Genomic DNA, 22080 nt, shown 5'->3' on the forward strand with positions numbered 1-22080 from the left:
CTGTCCGTAGAACGATGATTGTAAATGTTCAACGAGATATTCGATACGGGCTTTGAATTTTTCGCGCTGAACTGTCGCGCGTCGTTTTAACGCGAACTTGCGCGACAAAATTGTTCCGAGTGAGCGCTGGTGTTTTTTTTTTTACAATGAAGCGTTTCGAGTGGGTTCTCGAAGTCGATACTTCGAAGAAATGTACAAGGTTCTCTCAAATTTTTAATTTGTTACGATTAGCTGGACTTTTAACAGCCGCGAGAAGGAATTGTAATTTTCAATGTTTGTACGCTCGGAATAGGTAGGAAAATTTAGAAATATTAGAGTACAACTCATGTGGAGAAACTTTCAGTTTCGCCACTACGTCAAACGACAAACTAACTAACGATACGAAAGAAACTTTTCCTTATAATGGTGGACACGTCGATTCTTGAAAATAGAAATTTAATTGCGTTTAAGATTTACCTCTACGGAACGCTAAATTCTTCGCTAGAGGTAATATCAGTTCAGCTGACGTACATTATCATGTTCCTGATTTTTTTATTGTTTTCCATGTCCTGGATATCGACAAACAACTTCTGTGCGTCGTAAGCATGCGGATACAGCATAATCAGTTTTTCCGAAGACACCATGCGGTACGTGATGCGATCGAGGACACCTGAATATCTTCGTATTCCGATCGTTCGAATATTTTACGATATATAATAGTACTTATTGTTACGCTATCGAGTCGAAGAAGATCTATAAAAACCGTAACCCACGGCACGGACGGAAATAGAAATAGAAATTTAATTGGAACTCGAACGATTGATGTATAACTCGAATGTGTCGATTTCAACTGACTCGCGATTGCCGCGTTAAATGGTACGATACAGCGATAACGAATAACGTAGACGTAAAAAAACATTAATTTCTACGAGTGAATCGGAAAATATCTAGAGAAGTATGAACGGGTGAATCAATGGATTTTCGAGATCGAGGAAAATAATGAAACGGCTCTACTATTTTTATACCAAATATCGAACTATGTATCAAATGGAAAGCCTGCGCAATTTTTTCTATTACTTATCGTTAATCTAAATACTCTCGTTAAGTTTGCTGTAAGCTTGATAAATCTCTGAAAAGAACCAAACAGAATTAAACGAACGACACCTGAAATTTTTCGTACATTCCATTACTTCCTTTCTCTGAACCTATTATACGCGATCGTTGTCGTTTTCTCTTAACGGAAAATCGGAAATAAGCAACAAACGGATGTGGAGAGAGTGATAAAATCGGGAAAGGGGTGATTCTTCGTGCAGAAGCAACTCGGGTACGCGATACGATACTTTATCGTTCGAGGTTTTATCGTAAGATGTTAATTTTCATAAATCTTGGTTCGTTGCAAGATTATCGTACATTGTTGATCTTTGTTCGCGACAACTTTGTTACTACCAACTGGAAGTAAAACAGTATTGGCTTGTTCGAGAAGTCATTTCGTTCTCTTTGGTAAAAATGAAACACAATTTTCTTAAACTGTACAAACATTTCATTCAATTATACATTTCATTAAAATGACTTTCCGAACAACCCAATAGTATTTTTCAAATCGAACGTACAACAGACGTAACGAACCTTGTCCAAGCTACGGTAGTATACTGTCTATATACGAAAGAATCATCCCCGCATCGAGAATAAAAATTACGCTATTCGTCTCGTATCTCCGTAAGAATATTATCGACGAATCGTCAAGATTTGCCTCTTTGAAACGAGTCCAAAGACGACGTTATTCGAACTAGACGAACCGTTTCAAAATCGTTCGAAAATTTTCGAAATTTTTCAAACGCGATTCGACGAGCGAGAGCAGTCCGAATACGGGCTCGTTTGGTTCGTTTTCATCGGTAGAATCCCACCGATTCGTCGATACAGTACCCGCGAGTGAGAGCACAACGAGAAACGTAAAAATTGTTCGTTTCCATCGTGGAGTGTTCCGATTGGAAATTCGTTGACACGAGCGCATCCGAACGAGACACTGGTACCCGGTGTATCTCGTTCGTTGTCCTCCTCGAGACAAAAGAGATCGTTTCTACGAACGAATTCGCGACCAAAACCGAGTATACGCGAACCTCCGTTCCCGGTATCTTCTACGGGGTTGACCGCTACGGTATAAACGGTAACACGTAAACGAAACGCGCTCGCGACGGTTCCTCGTCACCCGGCAATGCGTTGTAATCGGTTTGACAATTTGTTAGGATCATGCCGCCAAGGAGAAGGCGCTCCAGACAATGTCGAGCATGTCGAGCGCCCAGATAGTATCAGCTGGGAGTGCGATACACAACAAGATGCCCCCCGCCCTCGTGGGGCCCCTTGCCCTTCATGCTTCCACCCCTGTCTCCTATCCCGGAGCGGTAAGTCCCGAATCACGGAGAAAACCCCTTTGGAACATTTATTTTTTATCGGCCTGCGATTCTTTTTAAAACGAGCCAACGAGCTTTGGGGCGAGACGACGAGACACGGTGGTGAGCACGGATTTGTTCTTTTTTTTTTTTGGAAAAAGAAATCAAATGAACGGAAAAAAAGAAAGAAAAAAAAAGAGAGAAAGATCGGGCCGCTTTTCGCGAACGAACGAACGACGTGTACCGTCCGGGGCGCATGTGGAACGAGGTTGCTCGTTGTGGCATTGAAACGGAGCTTGCGTGATTCGTATCGTCGCGAAACGAGCGATTAATTCGAGCGTCGATCGAACGACGCTCGAGGTGTATCACGACACGCCGTTGCGATCCAGTCGGTGAAGGAGATTCGAGAAACGGTGTCTCGTCGTCTTAAGGATGTTCAAACTATCATCGCTACACTTGTCGGTTTGGCTTCTTCTTTGAACTTCGTGTCTGTTCTTTTTTTTTTCATTTTTTTTTCTTCTTTTTTTTTCTAACCGCTTCGCCCTGTAACCATTTTAATCCGCTTGCGAGAGGGCGGTCACAATCGTGTGGTTTGTCAACTGACCTAATTCTCTATTTAACGAAACGAGCAATAATCCATCGCTTTTGTGGGCTCGCGTGAATAACAAAAAAAAAAAATATACAGAGTTTCACGTTTTGTCGGCTGTGTCGTGTAATCTGCGTTACCTTTTCGTCGAGCGTGCAATCGATCCGCTAGGTCCGGGAACGTTGTTCTCGGCGCGTCTCTGGACGACGAGAGTTCGAGTAATCGTCGATCATCTCGAATTTAACGAGTCACGGTGTCGATATCCATCTCTTTGCGTAGGAAGAACGGTCTTCGAACACTTTTCTATCGCGTTTTTGCAAACGTAACGATTCAACGGAGAGTGTGTCTCTCTTCTTCGCGAGTAAACGACATCGGGGCGATAAGTCGCGGAAGCTGCTAGTTTCTTCGTACTTTGATTCGTTTTTCTAACTTGGTCTCGCTCTCTTATTTTCACACTGGCACTCTGCTCCCTTCTCTTTGCTTTTCTCTTTCGCTCGTCGATTCGCGCGTCACGCTTTGTCGTCCAGAGAAAAGAAAGAAGAACCGGAGATAAAACAGCGTTTCGGCGGCTTCGACTAGGATCTACGTTCTTTTCTATTCTATTTTTTTCTTCTCTTCTTTTCTAATTTTTTTCTCTTCTTTTTTTTTTATTTCTCTTAAACGTGAAAGCTTACGCGACAGAAACTAACCATCCTCGCAAAACGATACCCCCTCGCTCTCTGCTGCTACGCCCCTGGGGGCCCTTGTTGTGTATTGTTCAATTTGTCCGTCGCTCTATCTTTTACATATGTATCACCTGGGCATATATACACAAGTACATACACGGGCTGCATATAATATATGTATATATAAATATACGTATTTTTGACATAATTACACGTTGTGAAGCGTCGTTGTGGCTTACCAAACTGTCTTTCTCTCTTCACGTAATACGACTACTATTATTTTCCTTCATTTATGTACATGTACATATGTTTTTTTTTTATTTATTTATTTTTTTTTTTTTTTTTTTCATATTTTTGTGTTTTATTTTCTTTCACCCCACCCATTCTGAAGCGTTCACGATCCTCGCCCGAGGGCTCGATGGCTCACGGAGAAAAACGAGATCTCTTCCTGGTACGATTTTCGAAATCTTCGTTCGAAATTCGACATTGTCGTCACGATCGTGCAAATCGAACGAATCGACGCGACAACTACGAGATAACAACGTGATAACGTTGAACGCGTACCGACACAGGAAGACACCTCGTTTCTTCTTTCGAAAACAGCGAAACGCGTTCGAAAGCCTTCGGTGTGTTTCTCTAAAATCCGACAATTCCCGAGGGATACTTTCATTGTTATCGTCGTAACGTCTTTCAATCGACGAATACGCACGTATCGACAACCGTGGACTGTTCTTTCGACTCGCTCCACGATCTCTGGTCCAACGAGACCGTACTTTCAACTGTCCAGGGAACTGTCGGACGCGTCGTTGTTCCTCGAACAAGGTTCGAAGGATTTTCGCATCGGCGACGCGCTGTAAAAATGTCGAACACGTAGCAAAACGAAACTGGGTCTCGGTTTTCAGCAATTTTGGCAGCCGGGTCTGCAGCCAGGTACATCCCAAGATGTCAAACCGTTCTCGCAGCCGGCGTACACCGGAAAACCAGCGACGGCGGTCTCGAGCGGTGACATGGTCCAGGCTCAACCACCCCCGCCCTGGGAAGGACGTGCCATTGCAACCCACAAGCTCAGGCTTGTCGAGTTCTCGGCCTACATGGACCAACAGAGAGACCAGGATATCGTAAGTACTTACATGGAAATAACAGACCGCGGAATTAACTCGCGATTATGGTGTTCGTGCATCGTTGTTCGAGAGCACGATTATAAGGCTTGGTGCGTTACGAAGGTCCAAAGAGTCGAGTCTCGTAAAAATAGTTTCGTTAGGTCGTTTGTAAAGTCATTTCCGTTTCCAAAATGGAGAATGTACGATTCAGTGAAACGTTTATACACTGTAGAAAAATGTAGCGCAAGTAAATTTAAAAAATCGAGAAAAAAAACACACCACAGCCGATTGTAAATTCGATTCACTAGCAAACGTACGATCGCCATTTTTGTATCAATTTTCTACGATCGGTTACATTTTAAATAGAGAGAAGAAGAGAGTGATCCTTGAAACGAGTTCTTTTCCACGATACTCGGTATTTAGCAAAGAATTCAGTGTCCAATGTAAGCACACGCAATAATATTGGATCGTTACGCGGTCGTTTGAATTTCTTAGCAAAGGGTTCGGCGTATTTACCATAGCTCGAAGGGAAACTAAATTACCCTTCTTATATGTAATGGCCGTCGTAAGTTTTACCTAGCGTCGTAAGACCATCGTAATACTCGGTGCAATCAGGATGCGTGGCATCGCTTGGCACTCGTAATCTGACTTTAATGAACGTTCGAACTGTTCTTTTTTTTTCTCTTTCTTTGCATTTCTAGTACCACAAACACCTGTTCGTCCATATAGGAGGATCCGCGACCTACGCGGATCCGTTGCTGGAGGCTGTTGATGTTAGGCAGATATACGATAAATTCCCAGAGAAAAAGGGTGGCCTGAAGGAACTGTACGATAAAGGACCACAGGCAGCCTTCTTCCTCGTTAAATTCTGGGCTGATCTCAATACGAACATCCAGGACGAAGCTGGAGCCTTCTATGGTGTGACAAGCCAGTGAGTGAACAAACTTGTACGGGGTTGGTCTCGTTTTACGGGCGAATATTTAGATCGTCTTTGAGAATATTTTCACGATGAACGTGAACGATTATAGCGTCGAATCTTTCGCACGATCGCTTGGTTATCCTTTCGTTGAACGAATCGAAATTTTTTTATCAATTTCGTAATTGTTACGAGTATTCTTGAGAAATCGGTATCGACGTGAAACCATAGTTTCATGAAGAAACGCGCTTGAAGAGCACGATAGTTCTCAGATTGATATTAATTGAGAATCCTTAACAAAAGGTGCTTTCGTTTCATTGTACGCTACGTGACACGGGAATCATCAAAGAAAATATAATTAACGATCGCGGATAGTCAACGTTGAAATTATTCTTAAATTCGTGTTTCGTTTCGTCCCGAGAAACGGGAATACCCTTTAGCAACGCGCGATGTTTCCTTGTCACCGATGCGAGTGAATTTCCAACAGGTACGAGAGCAACGAGAACATGACGATAACATGTTCGACCAAAGTCTGCTCTTTCGGAAAACAGGTGGTGGAGAAAGTGGAGACGGAATACGCTAGGTTCGAGAATGGCAGGTTCGTCTATCGTATTAGTCGTTCACCGATGTGCGAGTACATGATCAACTTCATACACAAATTGAAGCACCTGCCGGAAAAGTACATGATGAACAGCGTTCTCGAGAATTTCACCATTCTCCAGGTACGACACCTTGCCTTATTCTCCGCGTACAAATGTATCGTGAACCGTACAGTCGTTGAGTTGCGGTGAGCACACGCGTCGACGGTCCCTTATTTAATTATTTATTAATAATTACGACGTACCTGCAATCATTTCGCGCGGATGTCCGTGGACTGGGGAATTCTTGCGATATTTCCAAGTCCTCTTTGGTCTCAACTTCCGCGGTTTCTACCGACGTATAAATAAACAGCATTTATTCTCTCGAACGAACAGCTCGCGCGTGTATTTCTCGAGTGACGTAAGACGTGTTTTCGAAGAAACGTAATTTTTGAGTTACGAACGCGAAGGAGTAACACGGGAAACGCGTTCCTCCGTTAATCGTCAGAAGCAAGCCGACCGAGCTTGGAAATCCGTCATCTTGTACGAAAAATAGAGAAATTCTGTATTGTATCTTTAAATACAATTTGTAATTAACGAGGGTCGATCGTAGCTTCGACTTTGTCTATTTTTTACACCGTTGTTTCGAATTAACTTGAACGTACCGGTAAGTTGTAACAATTATCGACGTTGCGAAGCATTTTCTTTTTTTTCTTTTTGCCTAAATGATCATCTTCGAGTTATTTTTGTACAAGGAACGAACAATCGCGAATGAAAAAGCTAAAGAGAGAGATTGGCTCTCGTGTCGTAAAAGTCATTCGTGACATGATTCACGGTAAAACAAATGCCCTCGAGCGGCTACTTAACACTGTCCGGACTGTACGAAACTGAATCTGTCACGAGCAAAATTTATTCCACAACGCCAATTTATTTTTACACGAGAAATCACCCCACACTCGTCTATACAGTAAATACACGACTCGTACGATTATTTTGTTCTCGAGTTTTCCGCGTAAATCGAATTGCATAAATACGGTGCATTACTGAGAAAAAGAAACTTGGAGGTCTTTATTTCCTCTTGCAATACATGTGGTATGTAACCGAATTTGTAAAGTTAATTAAAATTAAACAGATTCATATATTATATATTGGTGCTAGGAGAAAAATTGAAGAAAGCATATTTCATTTAACGCACAAGTCAAATTTTAATTAATATGTACAAGTCCTCGAGAAGACCTCTGCAACACGAGGATTCACTGCACCATAACTGCAACTGCATCTTCGACATCGCGTTGAATATTTTTCAGATACAGGATATCCGAACCTAGTCCTCTATTGACCCTAGTTCAAGGGTGTTTGGGTCCGTTTGGGGACCCATCGAAACCATTAATGGCGTCCATTTTGTAGCACGTAAAATTTTGTGCGAAAATCATAATGCAACACAATACACAACTGTGCTCGTTCATCTTTAATTAACGGATAATAATAGCGATTCGTTGGAAGTTCGTGAGAAATAAAAATAGATTTCGTTGAATATTTGTCAATTTTAATAATAGGAATATCTTAACTTGGATCCGAACTGACCCGGGTACCGCTTCACAAGCGTTAGTCACATCTAGCCGGGTGTGTTACGAAAATTGGTACGAGTTCGTAGCCGACAATCATTTTTGAAGGTATAGATGTAAAAATCGATAGACAGCCTGGACAATAAACCTCGATAACAGTCGCGTGGCAAACAAATCGAACGAGATTCTTTTTTCGCCTACGAGTTCGAAATTGCATTTGGCGAACTCCTATGCGCAACGTGGCTTGAGGTCGATCGGTGTGCTCGTGAAATAATTGTACTCGTGTACTTTGCTTTCAGGTTGTCACGAACAGGGATACGCAGGAAACGTTACTATGCACGGCATACGTGTTCGAAGTGTCGACGTCCGAACACGGTGCACAACATCACATATACAGATTGATCAAGGACTAGCCTGCTTGAACCTGCTCGCCATGCAGCCATCCACCCCCATCAGTGCCTACCATCACATAAAAAAATCATCCATACGCGCATATACACGACTACACACAGATATATTAAACCCTTTGAAGTGTCGTGGTTTACTGCGTACGACCACAGGTTAATTTAAGTTTTTTGTTTCTATTTTTTTTTTCTTTCTCTCTCTCTTTCTTTCTTTCTTTTTTTTTTTTATTTTCGCTCCGCGTTCATTTTGTCCGTAAATACCATCGATATGGTATTGTGTAATATTTACGGTATAAATATAATATTTACCAACGCTAAATATGATATTTATATTATACGTTGCAATTTGTAGAATTTGTGGTTTTAATCAACTTGCATGTCACGGAAGTGTATAGCTTTTACAATTTGAGTTTTTTTTATATATATATATATATCTATATATATATATATATATATATATATATATATATATATCCGCTACCAGTGACTTGTCATGCGGATTGCTCTTAAATGTACGCTTCAAAGGGTGAAGCGTGAATACATGATTGTAAACACGCTCGAACTACATATATATATATACAGACACGTGTCACATTTACATTTAACAGAGTTTCCATCGAAAATGTTCCGTCGTCGACGTTAAAACGGAAAATAAAATGTTGTAACAGCGTAACGCATCGTGCGTTTACCGGATAAATTTATGTCAAACGTAGATTTTCTTTGTAAACAGACATTCAACGATTCGCTGTTTAAATTCAAGGTGGGTTTCATTGTTCGAATCGATCCACGTTTTAACATCCAGATTACGTATGTAATACGGTATTCGGGAACATTTTCCGTGAAACTCCTTAAAGAGAACTTGAAACTCGCACACGAAGCCACACGTACACACGCGCACACACACGATTACACGGACACACACACGTTAGAAGTACTGGCCAGCCCGAGCTTGAGTTTGATTCAAAACTGATAAAAAGTTGTATTAAATAATTGGTACGCGTGTTTTAATATATCATGGAAAGGATTTCCCGCATATACTGCAGGAGGCACGTTCCAGATTTCGGAATTGTAAATTTTATATTGAAACAGATATAATCGTATATATATTTTATGAATATTCCGTCAATCGCTTACAAACGAATCGAAATCGTCGCGGTTTTAATAAAGAGATATAATAAAAGTTAAGTTAAAATTGACAATAAATTTGGTATGAGAATGCGTCGATGATAGTATATGTACCAAAAAATAGATAAAAATAAAAATGTAAAAAAAAGAACGAAACAGACTCTGATCTCGGAAAGGCGTGGTACCAACATAATTTAGTATTATAGTTTTATTATTAAACTAGGAAATAGATCAGACAAGACATCCACACACAGATATACATATATTACATATAAGAATATATATGTTAAATATTAATGCAATGATTACAATTTACATTGTTATAAATGATCGTGTATAAAGTTATCTAAGTGATTTCTAAGTTTTAAACGAAATGGAAGTTTAATAGAGAGGTATGCCATTATGATTTCTTAAGTCTCCTTGGTTACATTATCGTTATTATAATTTTTTTTTTTTTATTATCAAAAATGAGCAAAGTCAAGAATAACATGGTAAAACGTTACACACCTTTCCTTAAGCTTTTTGTTGTAGAACTGTTTTCTCTTTTTTAGCTATACTACGACTAACGTAAGAGTTTTCGCTGCAGAGCTTTTTAATTCTCAATGATCAGATGAAAGAAAAGGGAAAAAAATGAGACATTGGTCGTCGTTTTTTTTTTTTTTTTACGTATTTTTAAAAGGCAATCTTTTAAATGCACTTACAGTCGTGCAAACCCACCCACTCTTAGGCAGCGACACTTAGATTAGAGGGATGTGTTTGTATTTATTGTAATCACTTTTTTTTCTCGTACTCTAAGATCTTTTTTTCTATAGTTCTTATGTGAATGACTTTCTTACTTAGCGTATTCGTTTGTTTTTATCTTTCTACTACAGTTGTAAAGCGATACGTTTGATTACATCGATTGCACATGTTAGATACGGACAGCGTCCATCCGAAAGTCGAAACAAGTGACAGAGATTTTTTTTCTTTAACTTGGCGATCCTATCTTGCACGACTTTTCGATCAGAGGATATCGAAGTTCAAGTACGTACAGCATCGCCTGTTGCTCGAACTTGGTTCTCCAATTTTTTACGAAGAGCAACTACGTAACAGCGTGATTTCATCGCAGCTCTCTAAAATTTGAGCATACTTTCATGGAAATCTTGCTCGATAATTTGTTTCGTACTTAATATCATTTTAACATTCAACATATGGACCACAAAAGTTCAATGCAGAGATTCTGTTCGATGATTACAGTGACAATTATTTAAGAGAGTAGAGGACCATTATTCTGCGATTAATTTTCTTTAGTCGCGTCTCTCGCATAAACTATGCATGTAAATGCGCGGAAAACGTTTTACGTATTCTTTAATCTGATCAATTGTATGTTCCAAAATAGTACTTGCCTACGTGGCAGTGAATATTAAGATATACAGGAAAAAAATCATGTATGCTTTAAGAAAATATTAATAATACTTACTGTATTATTACTTTAATTAACTTTTACGCAACAAGTGGCAATGTATTTTGATCTCTCTTTTAGTCAGAAATAATGTCGCTTTTTATTTGGGGTGAGAATTGAATTTGCTAAGTGATTGACTGAATAACGAAGGAACTTATATTTAAATGATAACGTACGTGGCTTTCGTTCGATAACTGGCAGCTTTCACAATTTTTACTTATTGTTACCTTTCTTTTTTTTTGTAATAATTGATCATAAGCGTTGTTTTTACATATTATTATCTATACATTGTACTTTCGAAAAATTTTGTGTACATTAAAGTAGAATTGGAATCATCGAGATGTTCTCGCGCGAGGTTGTTTATAAATTCAGTTATTGTACTTTAATCTTTTCTTTTTTTTTTTTTTAAAGGAAAAATTGCTTCGCAAGGTAAACAGATGGGAGATCGTATTCTATAGAAATTATTTCGTTCGATTGTTGGATGGATGGATACGCATCTCGAGGTTTCAAATCGACTTCTAATAAGACGTTATTATCGAGAAAACAACATATTACGCAATATCTTTAAAACATACTCAAACCTCATTTCGATTATACGAATTTTTATTTCAAGGAAGACAAAAAAATGGGAGGAGTATGAAATCGAAAAAAGGAGCACCGACACTAATATTATTAACATTAACGAATAATGATTTTAAAGTAAGCGAATTACATTTATAAGGAAAGATTATGAAAATATATATTTATCTATGTCTTCTGTGAAGATAGAAAATAGCACTCTCTCACTCTATATTGATGATATCAGAAAAAATCGAAATCCAATAAAGATACAAACGCAGAAGTAGATTAGGAGAATAAAAGAAGAATTCGCACTGTACACAATACATAATACGATCAATGACAAACCAAAATTTGTTAAATATCTTTGTACATATTTACATAAAAATCATCAAAAGAAAAGTTCCAGTGGCTACGTTTATGTACTGTTCGAAGTACTGCGAGAACAAACATTGTTTTACTTGTAACTCGTGAATTCGGTTCCACACAGTGAAATTGAAACGTTGAAATTTTTTGTTCGTATTTTCATAGAGACTCGTCTATCGGGAAAATGATTAGAAAATTGTAAAGAAAATTTTATTCGTCTCGATGTTACGATGCGATCTAATTTCGTAACGGCGATTCAAACGTACAAGACTTTCGATGAATTTATTTAAACTATTAAAAATCATTATCTCTATGAGAACATCGACTGCAATCCTTACAGCGTATTATGTGCAAAAATTGTTGAATTATGTGCAAAAATTAAAAATTCACACAAATTTGAAATTTATATTTCTTCATATCCTGGAACTGCCATATCAAAGAATTGAGCTTGATTATAAAAATGATTAAATGAAATATTGATCAGAAAGAATGGGATCTACCTGTATATTATCATAAATAAAATGAAACGAGGATCAAAGTAGTTGATTTAACAAGTAAATAAAGAACGAAATGATATATCATTAAATTAGAGGTTTAAAAATATAATAGAATTCAGTATATGTACAGTATTTGAAAAACATGTTTATAATTTGTATGGAAAATAAATAATTGATATAAAAAGAAACTGCATTTGTTTTAATTACACCTGTTCTTTTAATTATGGTTATTCGGGCCACTTACGTCAACAATTATAATAACTCATTTTTTCAAAAGGATTTACCTCTTTGTCAATTGTGCCACAAGTTACTTTTATTTTAATTCTTCGTATAGAATATCTTACTCCAAGTATTAATTTACTTACACCGATCTTACTCTCGTGGACTTAACTCGATGAACTAACGATTTCAACGTTGCATATAATAGAAGGTTTCGATTAAAAATGTACTTTGTTCGAACCAATTGAATTTTAAGCAAGTTTTGTAACCACTTTATTCCACGTAGTAAATGATTTTACAAAGTAGTAACCGTTGTCATTATACAACACGAAACACGTATTAATGTAACATGAATAATCGATAAAAGGTACCGCCCTATTGCTTCAATTTCTTCAAAGCATCCATCAGAATTTGTACTTCTTGGTTCACATTGTAAACGAGATCTTCAATTTGATGTTTGCTATCGATTATGTTAATGCTCTGAGTGTATGCGTCGTATCTGACTCCAAACTTCCTTGGAATACTTTCGGCAAATTTACTGAAACCAGATGTACGAATAAGTCAATACGGGTCGAGAAAACACAATACAAACGTATAAACTATTTTCGAACAACATTCCTTCGTTTGTTCTATTCTAACCAACCCTTTTTTTCGTGTACAATAAAATATTAACCAGGAAATATTTCTTACGAAAAAGACAAGTTGTTCTTCGAAGAATCACCCTCGAAAAATAAAAATAAAAATTCGAAGCTCTACAAAAATTGTACCTCTGTAACTATTTGAAAACTTGGGTAACTCAAACGTTCTTCAATTCGAGATTCCTGTCTAGAGACTCTATATTACTATCTTGATTTGTTTAAAAGTTGCAAAACACATATATCATACTGTCACAAAGTATTTTATCAGCATCAATGCATTGTATGCACTTTTATATGATACACGGCTCATTGGAATCATTTTATCGGACAGTTAGTTTAGAATTTATTCGAAATGGCAATCATGGAGTGTATTACTGTATTTGTATTATTTTTCACAGACTGTGCAAGAGGCAAGAGCTGATTCGAAGCACTTTACACCGGTAAAATAATCTGTATATTGAGAGAAATCAAAGTCGAATCTTGTACTCACATCATCTTCTGTTTTGCGTCTTCGAAGTCCTCGGCAACAAAATAGACGGGTTGATATTCCGTTATTGGATATTTTTGCAACGCTGTCTTCGCCGGTTCGAAGGATCGTAGTTCTGGTTTACTGCTTAAACAATACTCCAATTCGCCAAAAGACGAAAGCAATCCAGCACCGTACGCCTTCAATTCACCGTTTTGCCGACAGATACCGTATTCCACAGTAAACCAGAAACACTGAAATAAATTTGTAAACAATATCATTTTCAACGAACAATCATTTCCATTCAAACATTTCAATGTTAACAGTGAGTGTCCGAACCCGTAGAGTTATTAAGTGTTCCCATGACAAAATATAAATTTATGCGGTAAATGGATAAAATTAAGAAAAATGAGTATTATTTGTAACATCTTTGGTTACAATTTTCATTTGGACTGTTTTATAGAGAGTCGAACTTATTTATTGAAAAATAATAATATTGGGTCGATCGGACAGTCATTTCGTTTTCCATACAATTTAATAAAATGTTTATACACTTTAAAAAAATTCTATTTCATTCTCACCAAAAAAAAAATAAAATGACTTTCCGAAGAACCCAGTATACTAAAAATATATAATAAAAAAACTGTATTCGGTATACCGAAAAAGGTTAACTACCGTTGCTAATTTTTCGATGTAGTCGTCGGGTGCACCAAGAGACGCCATGCCAACGACTTGGCAAAATTGAGCGAACGAGGGATCGGCGAACAATGGTACGTGACCCAATACTTCATGGCATATATCAGGTTCCGGCGTGTATAATGGTTTACTGCCATGCCTGATGTACTGTGTCGAGTGAAATACTCTGAAAGCTAAGCCAGCCAGGAAGTCACGCGAAGAGAGTAACCCGGCTACTGGACGAAGTGTGAAGCCGGTGCAATCTATAAAAGAAACGTACGAGAAGAATGAAAGAAAAGTTGAAGAATTCTCGTGAAACATTACGAAACACGAATATCGTTCAAGAATACATTGGTTAATTAATTTCGTACGTTTCACGCCAAGAGGAGACATTCGATCTTTCGATACACACGTAAAGAACCAGCTCGCACGGCTAAACGAGTTTTCGGATATTTTAATTTCACCTAGCTGGTAAAAATGGAAATTTCTTTCTAAAATTAAAGAGATTCCTTTACCTTTGTATCATTCGCTAATATTGTCTGCACCGCTTATGCAATAAGGATCGTAAAAGAAGAACTATTGAATATAATTAACACGTTGCAAACATTTTGCTATGCCCTAACATTTTTATCGAAAGTCTAATTTCTATAGTATATTAATATTTGGATAGACGTTACAATTGTTCAGTTTAGTTACGTGTAATGTATACAACAGTCGATACCTTTGAGAAAGTTGGATATATCCTCCAATTGAGGAATGTTGTCTTCTCTGTAGCCACAGTTCTCGATGAGCAAAGGGAACACGTGGTTGTGCTCCTTGCAGGCATACTTTGGATAAAGTTTCGTCAGATTTCTAAAAACTACGCCCCATGTGTCGATCTCTTCTTTGGTGTACTCCACTCTCGAGATCGGTTGACCGCTGAAATAATAAAGTTCACGGTTACGCGTATAAAACTGTCCCAGACGACTGAACGAAACAACTCGACCGTTTCGCAACGTTAATGTCTTCCGAAAGTTTGCAATAAATCGAGAACACTCACTGCCTGTAATTGTAAGCCAGATCGGCGAAGTATTTGCGCCTCTGTCTGTAAACAGGATCCGTGAATCCCGGATGATCGCTATCGAGTTCGTTTCCGTAGGAGAGAATTTGATTGGCGAACTTATCGAGATCCCTGATACGTCTCGGGAACCACGGTACCGTTTCCTTGTTATCGTTATAATTTCTACAAGCGAGAACAACGATTGAGATCGCGTAACGTCGCCTGGCCGATAAATGGGATTACATGTTACATATATCCACCTAGAAATGATCGAAAAATAACTACATTCCGCGCGTAAATTCTCGATCACGGCGTTAAGATTTCCACCTGGCGCGCAATCTACCATGAACTCGTAGACGTTCGATTGGCGAACAGAACTTCTTGATTCGATACGTAACAGATTGACTTCGTGTTTCTGCAAATAAAATCGTTCGTATGAAACTCTGGCGAGGAAACCGAGATGTTGTACGGAGGGAGTGACGCGAGTAAAATTTTGTTTAAATAAGAAACGAAAGAACCAACACACAGCAATTTATTCGCCAAGGTCATCGAATTTATCGATCGCGTTTTCTTTTCGATAAATCGAACGAAAATTGTGCTGTTGTAAGGTATGAAGGAAAATAGAATGTTTGAAATATAGTTACGAATAGAAGAATTGTGTATAAACTTTGAACAGAGTAGAAGGATTAAAATCATCGGTTATTTGTTTCGTTTCGACGAAACTTCAATTTCGTTAGCTTTTTCAATTGAGAAACTTCGTTTAAAGAACACGAGGTTCAGTTTCAATGATGTGTATTATACTTACGCTAAAAAGTTGTAAATATTTTGCTAGTGCGCCAACGGAGTCCTCCTCTTTCGGAGAGAAGATCAGGCAGGTGCTCTTGGTGGAGTCCCTACCCTCCTTGATGTAATTCCCTCCGTGTATCAGTTTAGGCTTTTCAACACAATTAAATGTCCATAATCACATTTTATAACGAGTACTTGAGAAAATAAAATTACTTGAGATAATAAAATAGGGATAATAAAGTTACTCGAGAAAATTGTATCTGTACCTTAATTCGTATTTTTTTGTACGCTCTTCTCTTACAAATTACGAACTTTTATAGTTTCAAGTAAAGAGCAACAGATTATTTTATACCGAGAACTCGAATTAAATCGCTTATAGGAAATAAATTGTACTCGTTTGGACTCTATTCGTTATATTACAACGAATTCGTTGTTTTGATTATAACGATTTACGTTTACACTTCCGCTGCAATCAATGTATTCCCTTTATCTTGCTATTATTATCTATGTATTAGAAATAATCTTCGTAGCGTTCGTAAGTAATTTTTGAATCGCAGACGGGCAAACTTTTATCCAAATAAACGACGACGACAACGTTAAACATTTGCAAATTTGTACTTTGTAATTGAAATTTGAATTTCTATCCGACGAGCAAAGAATAAAAGATTTTTCAATTTTTATTCCTTCTTCGAAATTTGAATACTCGCGAGAAAAATTTTAATTTCTATCCGACGAGTATAGAGTAAAAAATTGTTCAATTTTTATTCCTACTTCGAAATTTGAATACTCGCGAGAAAAACGTCGCCCGTCACCGTTTCAAAGTTAAACGTATTCATTTCTCGAAAATTCGTGCACAATTCTTACATCCAGCATCGTTGTTAATCGCACAGTAAATTGCACAGCGGTTAACGAAAACTGTTCACACGCCGGTTACAATTGTCTTATTCCCGTTAAGACAGATTTGTAGAAACTGCACTCCATTAACCCATGACACGTCCGTTTTATACACTCTGGGCCAATCCCCTCTTTCGTCCTCTGTTCGGTGTATTTTTCGTAATTTGACAGGAAGTACGGGGATCTCAGAAATTTTCTAACGCACGGATTTTCCATTTCCGGGGGGGACGGAGAGGGGCCGGGAATTCGCGCGAGGGGGTTTCTTTCCACGTTCCGTTTTTCCGTGAAAATTCTACCAACGAACACGGAACCGCGACGGAAACTTTCATAATAGAAAAAATGTGACGAGCGTGAGATGTAACTTTCGTTGATTTTACGTCATGCTAATTACAGGGGACAGTTTAGATGCCAAGGTCGATTTCTCTGAACAAAGTGTTTTCATCGCGCGCGCGACCACGACGAATGTAAAACCGCAACGTTTAAAAGGCACGAACACACGCGCGCCACGGAATTCGAACGTTTCTCTTCCCATGGTATGAAATCGAAGTCGAAGTTGCAGATCGATGATTAAAGCGCGCCAAAAAAATTACTCGCCGTTCGCTTACGTCTACGAGCTTCCTTGGAAATTACAATTAAGATACGCTATGGTGATCGTTACGTTTCAAGGATTTCATTGCTTCCTCAATGTCGAGACAATTTTCATTTGTCGTTCGAGTGCATAACGTATAACCTGTTTACCTTTCAATATTCAAAGACGATCGTAATACTCTCGATCGGCTCGTTTAAAATGATCGCTGCTACCAGAAAGATCACTGCATCGAACAATTACACGAACAACAAAATGTTTCCGGAATTTATCGAAGTTACATTTCTAACTTGGTAAACAACGTTACGTAACCATCTGTTTCAACAGAATCGATTGTTTCAAACGGTGTCGATTAAGATTATTCCCGATTATTTCATTGATTGTTAATCACGGCCGTGTGTATCGTTCGATTAAATAACTATGTTTGTAGTCGAAGGAAAGGCATAGTGTTCTATCCAAAGAAACGTACGATTTCTTTTTGTGTATTAAATCGTTTCTTTCAAGGCGATGACTAATGCATTCCAAGAATGTACTTGCCGCATGGTTAAACTTGGGACTATTAATAATTTTATTATTATTGAGATTACAATGAACACTCATGTTATACTACATAATTTTTAAACGTCATTTTATCATCTTTATTGAAGTTCTATTTAATATTTGGGTTAAACTTTGTAACGCTTTGCACAAATTTCTTTATGTATTCGTACTTCGAATGTTATTGACCCTATTTTTGTTCACGGTTATGAAATTGATTTCAGGAGGTGCATTCCTCGATAAATTGACACGTGTATTAGGAATTCCGTCAAGAATGGCCAAAATGTAATAAAATCAATTGAACAAGTATTATCAATAAAACTCGTATTTTGGTTTTATTTGGATTCGTTGAAACCGACGATAGCAATAATCGATACGTGTGTCTCGGTAAACAAAATTTGACCAGACTTTGGTCAATCTTATATTTCTGTGGATTTTTTATTACAAATTACGTAATTCAGGTAGCAGTATTTACAAATACAGAATACGTTTCATAATTTTAAATACGTAGTCGTATAGCTACAGTGGGGAAAATAGTGTTTATGGTAATTGTTCTAGCTCAGAAAATATAGATCAAACTGTTTCTTTTTTTTATTCGAATACTATTCCAATACTCGAGTATTGATATTCATACTTTTCAAATCAAGGACTTATATACCATAAATCAAGTTCTTTGTGTTCATCGTTACAATTTAATAATAATAGTCGGGAAATGATATTCGAATACTCAAATATTCGAATAATCAAAAATACGAAATTTATCAGTAACATTCGAATACTTATCAAATATTGGAGTAGTCCCAGCCCTCATTTCATCCCGAATCAGCCACTTGAACACTTCGTCGAAGTTATAACGATTAACATTTATCAAACTTTGTAAATATATCTATTAAATAGTGCGATACAATGTACATTGCATATTGTAGGGCGTAAAGAGCAAGAAAGTATCTCCGCATCCCATTTTGATCTTATTTATGAAGCAACATTAACACGTCCTTTCTCTTACAGCTCTGCAAAAACAGGTTTTCTGAATTGGCTGCAAGATTTGTACCAATGAAACATAATATAAATTGTGCTTGTCTCGATACATGTGTATCACAATCGATCGCACGATCGAATTAATTATAGCCAAGTCTACATGGAATATACTCGAACCGACATATTTTAATTTACAGAGCGTTAAATTTATCTAGCGAGAGAAATTAAATTTGTTTCGTTCAATTTATGGTTAATTTACAGATAATGTATCGACATTCGTTTTGAATATCAACCGATTGAAATTGTGATCTGCGTATGAACAACGCCCATGAAGAAAAATGTTTAAGGTCATAAAACGTGTTTTAAAAATCATAATAACTAGTGGTGCGAGTAACGCTGCATTAATCGTACAATCGTATACTCTTAAGTATTCGATCGACTCTAACGCGTGAAAGAAAGCGAGGATTACGCTTTTGTTGCAATATACATTAACTTCCAGCGTTCGATGTTAAAAAAAATTCGTTTCTCGAACTGACTATAACGGTACGCTCGTAAATAACAACCGATCTAAGAGACTATCGATAAAACAATTTATCCAATTATTAGCGAGCACTGAGATTAATTATCGAAGAAATTCAATGTCTGTGAAATATGTCTCTCGATGTTCACACAACCACGTGCGACAAGTACGTTTAAAGAGGCAAAATGAACCATAATCGCGATCATTAATCGGTAACGGTTACGAAATCTACGATAACAGTAATCAACGCACATGTGTCTCAGCGAATAAAGTCTGGACAGATTTTTCTCAATCGTACGATTTTCTAGCACCGAATTAACCAGACAAATTTTCATCCATCCTTTTACTATTTTACTTACATTAGTTGTCGCGCGACTGGAACGGAATTATAATTTTTCTCTTGATGTTATTACGACCGGTATTGTACACTCACGATTTTCCTTGCGTCACGTTACGTGGAAGTTCCACCGATTTTCGTTGGAATTCCTTCTTACCGTATCAGGGAGCGATCCATCGAGTACATCTTTCCCCGGTGTTGTCTGCGTGTTCGATGTGGCTTTCGAAAACATTTTACCAGGCTGTCGTTGGAAGCGCAAAAGGGGTTGGAAATGGACGGAACTGTGTCACGATTTTCACAAGCCGAGTGTCTTAATATGACTGGTTCTTGCCACGTCGCGCCGATCAGTTTCATTGAAACGCCGCTACAGGTTTCAAGAAAACATTTCTGCTCGCGAGAGTAAGAAAGAAACGAAACTCTGATACCGTGAAAAGGTTTTGCGATGCTCAACGTGCGCATCCTTGGGAATTCGAGTCTCCACGATGACAATAACGCACGAAAACTACGGTAAACCTGTACTTTTTAGCGTTACGATTGCATTGGCCGATGATATACGTTCCTATTCGTAGGGTTGTTTCTTGAAGAAACGTTTTACATACGTTCCAATAGGAATAGATAATTAAAAGTTCTTGGAGGGAGGATTTTAATTTGAATACAATTTTTGAACGATAGAAATTCTTGTGCGAAGCACGAATTTGTCAATAGATATTAGAAAAGTTCTCAATTTGTATATTTTTACATTGTAACAGATGCTGAATTTTTGTTAAATATATATTGTGTATTAATACTATGTACGTATTTTATATTATTTTGTAGAATTTCTGTGTATTTTATTTTCATTAGGTTGTGAAAGAAACGTGTATAGTACAATAGTGTAATTTATTTATTGATATCATTGATTGATACCATGGTATAAGTTGTATTATAAAATCCCAAGGTGCGTGTTCTACGAGAACGGTTCTATAATAAGATTATTTATGATTAAAATTTTTTTCCACTTTATCGATTCAACTAAAGATAATTGTTTAAGAAACGAGCACGTAAGTATAAAGCTACGCTCGAGAATAACCGAAAACCTATAAAATTCTTATTACGTAAGAGCAACAACCAGTAACATATTCGTTAACCTTTAAATTCCATTTTATTTTTGCGCAACGTCTGAGTAAAATATTCAAAACTACCTGAACGATGAGAGTGTAGTTAATTGTTGATAAGAAATAATATTGTAACGATTCAATGTATTACAACATTCTCATATTTAATTCACCCGTCGTACATTGATTAAACAAATATATTTTACTGGCAGTGAGTGTGAATAAAATAAAACTTACACTTATAGACGCGTTTTATAAGTATTTAAATAGATACGATTAAAAAGAATATTATCCGATATACAAGACAGTTATATAATATGTAATTATATATAATGTAAAACGTATTACTGAAAAATATTACAGAAAATCTTGAACGTACATGAAAGAGAATTAAAGAAAACTGTTCCTTTTGAATTAATACAATCGTTATTTATTTTTCAACGAATTGAAAAGATAAACGATTTGGTCTTGCGGATTGAACTCTGTATTTATGTTTCTTATTATTAAATATAATTATTTCTCAAGATAACCGCTTAAGTATTGGATAATTTTCTCATACATTTTCATTTAGATTTTGTCTTTCTTAAAATTAGTTGAACACTTGGTATAGATTTCAATCGATTCGTCTGGTTACTTTATACACGATACTGTTAATTCAACTCTACAATTACATTTAACTGAAATAGTTTTCTACTTTTGCAAAAGTAAAACCAGTATCAAAGTGCATGTGTTGCAAGAAAATGTCTTGTTACAATACAGGTATATCTGTGGGTCATTCGATATTTCGTAAAATTTCACATCGGTTCAATGATAAAATGGCTAAGGTCAACTGCTGGCTCTGTCTGTTAAAAAAATCTTCGTGTAATAAAACAAGTATAATATACTAATATTGTAGAATCAAGATTCACGGGATTGATTTGCAAATATTTAAATATACCGACAAATATTACTACGAAAGTGTAACAATTGAAAACACAGTTCAAATTAAATACCAAGAAAAACTTTCGAACTGATGTTTCAATTACTAACGACACTTCTAATTAACGAGTATTGAATTGATAAAATTTAAAATACTTTTGTGTCATCGACGAAACAATGAAAAGAAAATTTCTAATTTACGAATTCCTAAAGATTCGTATAATCT

At 37.0% G+C, this 22080-nt stretch overlaps 2 protein-coding genes across 8 annotated transcripts in view; one reads left to right on the forward strand and one right to left on the reverse strand.

Moving 5' to 3' along the window:
- Positions 1–8561, forward strand: part of Scalloped (TEA domain transcription factor 1 homolog scalloped) — a 240967-nt gene extending 232406 nt beyond the window's left edge. For 5 of the 6 annotated variants that reach the window (XM_076325394.1, XM_076325392.1, XM_076325393.1 and 2 more), the window contains 5 exons: positions 2223–2378; positions 4520–4735; positions 5419–5648; positions 6121–6355; positions 8076–8561. In XM_076325394.1, the coding sequence (XP_076181509.1) occupies positions 2223–2378; positions 4520–4735; positions 5419–5648; positions 6121–6355; positions 8076–8189 (951 nt within the window). In that variant the 3' untranslated portion in view covers positions 8190–8561. The remainder of the gene's footprint in view (positions 1–2222; positions 2379–4519; positions 4736–5418; positions 5649–6120; positions 6356–8075) is intronic. The other variant, XM_076325397.1, reaches the window with a different exon arrangement.
- Positions 8562–12630: 4069 nt separating this feature from the next.
- On the reverse strand, positions 12631–20165 carry Hn (phenylalanine hydroxylase). Of its 2 annotated transcripts, none has more exons than XM_076325334.1 (8): positions 20000–20165; positions 16010–16138; positions 15465–15619; positions 15205–15387; positions 14887–15083; positions 14166–14428; positions 13515–13744; positions 12631–12924 (listed from the first exon to the last, which is right to left on the reverse strand). In XM_076325334.1, exons 1-8 carry the CDS (start codon positions 20072–20074, stop codon positions 12762–12764), a joined length of 1395 nt encoding a protein of 464 aa, XP_076181449.1. In that variant the 5' UTR covers positions 20075–20165; the 3' UTR covers positions 12631–12761. The 2 variants fall into 2 exon arrangements, with proteins under 2 accessions (XP_076181449.1, XP_076181450.1); XM_076325335.1 differs by lacking the exon at positions 20000–20165 and adding an exon at positions 16855–17808.
- Positions 20166–22080: the final 1915 nt, after the last annotated feature.

This window comes from Ptiloglossa arizonensis, chromosome 13 (genome assembly GCF_051014685.1).
Source record: "Ptiloglossa arizonensis isolate GNS036 chromosome 13, iyPtiAriz1_principal, whole genome shotgun sequence".
NCBI classification, from domain to species: domain Eukaryota; kingdom Metazoa; phylum Arthropoda; class Insecta; order Hymenoptera; family Colletidae; genus Ptiloglossa; species Ptiloglossa arizonensis.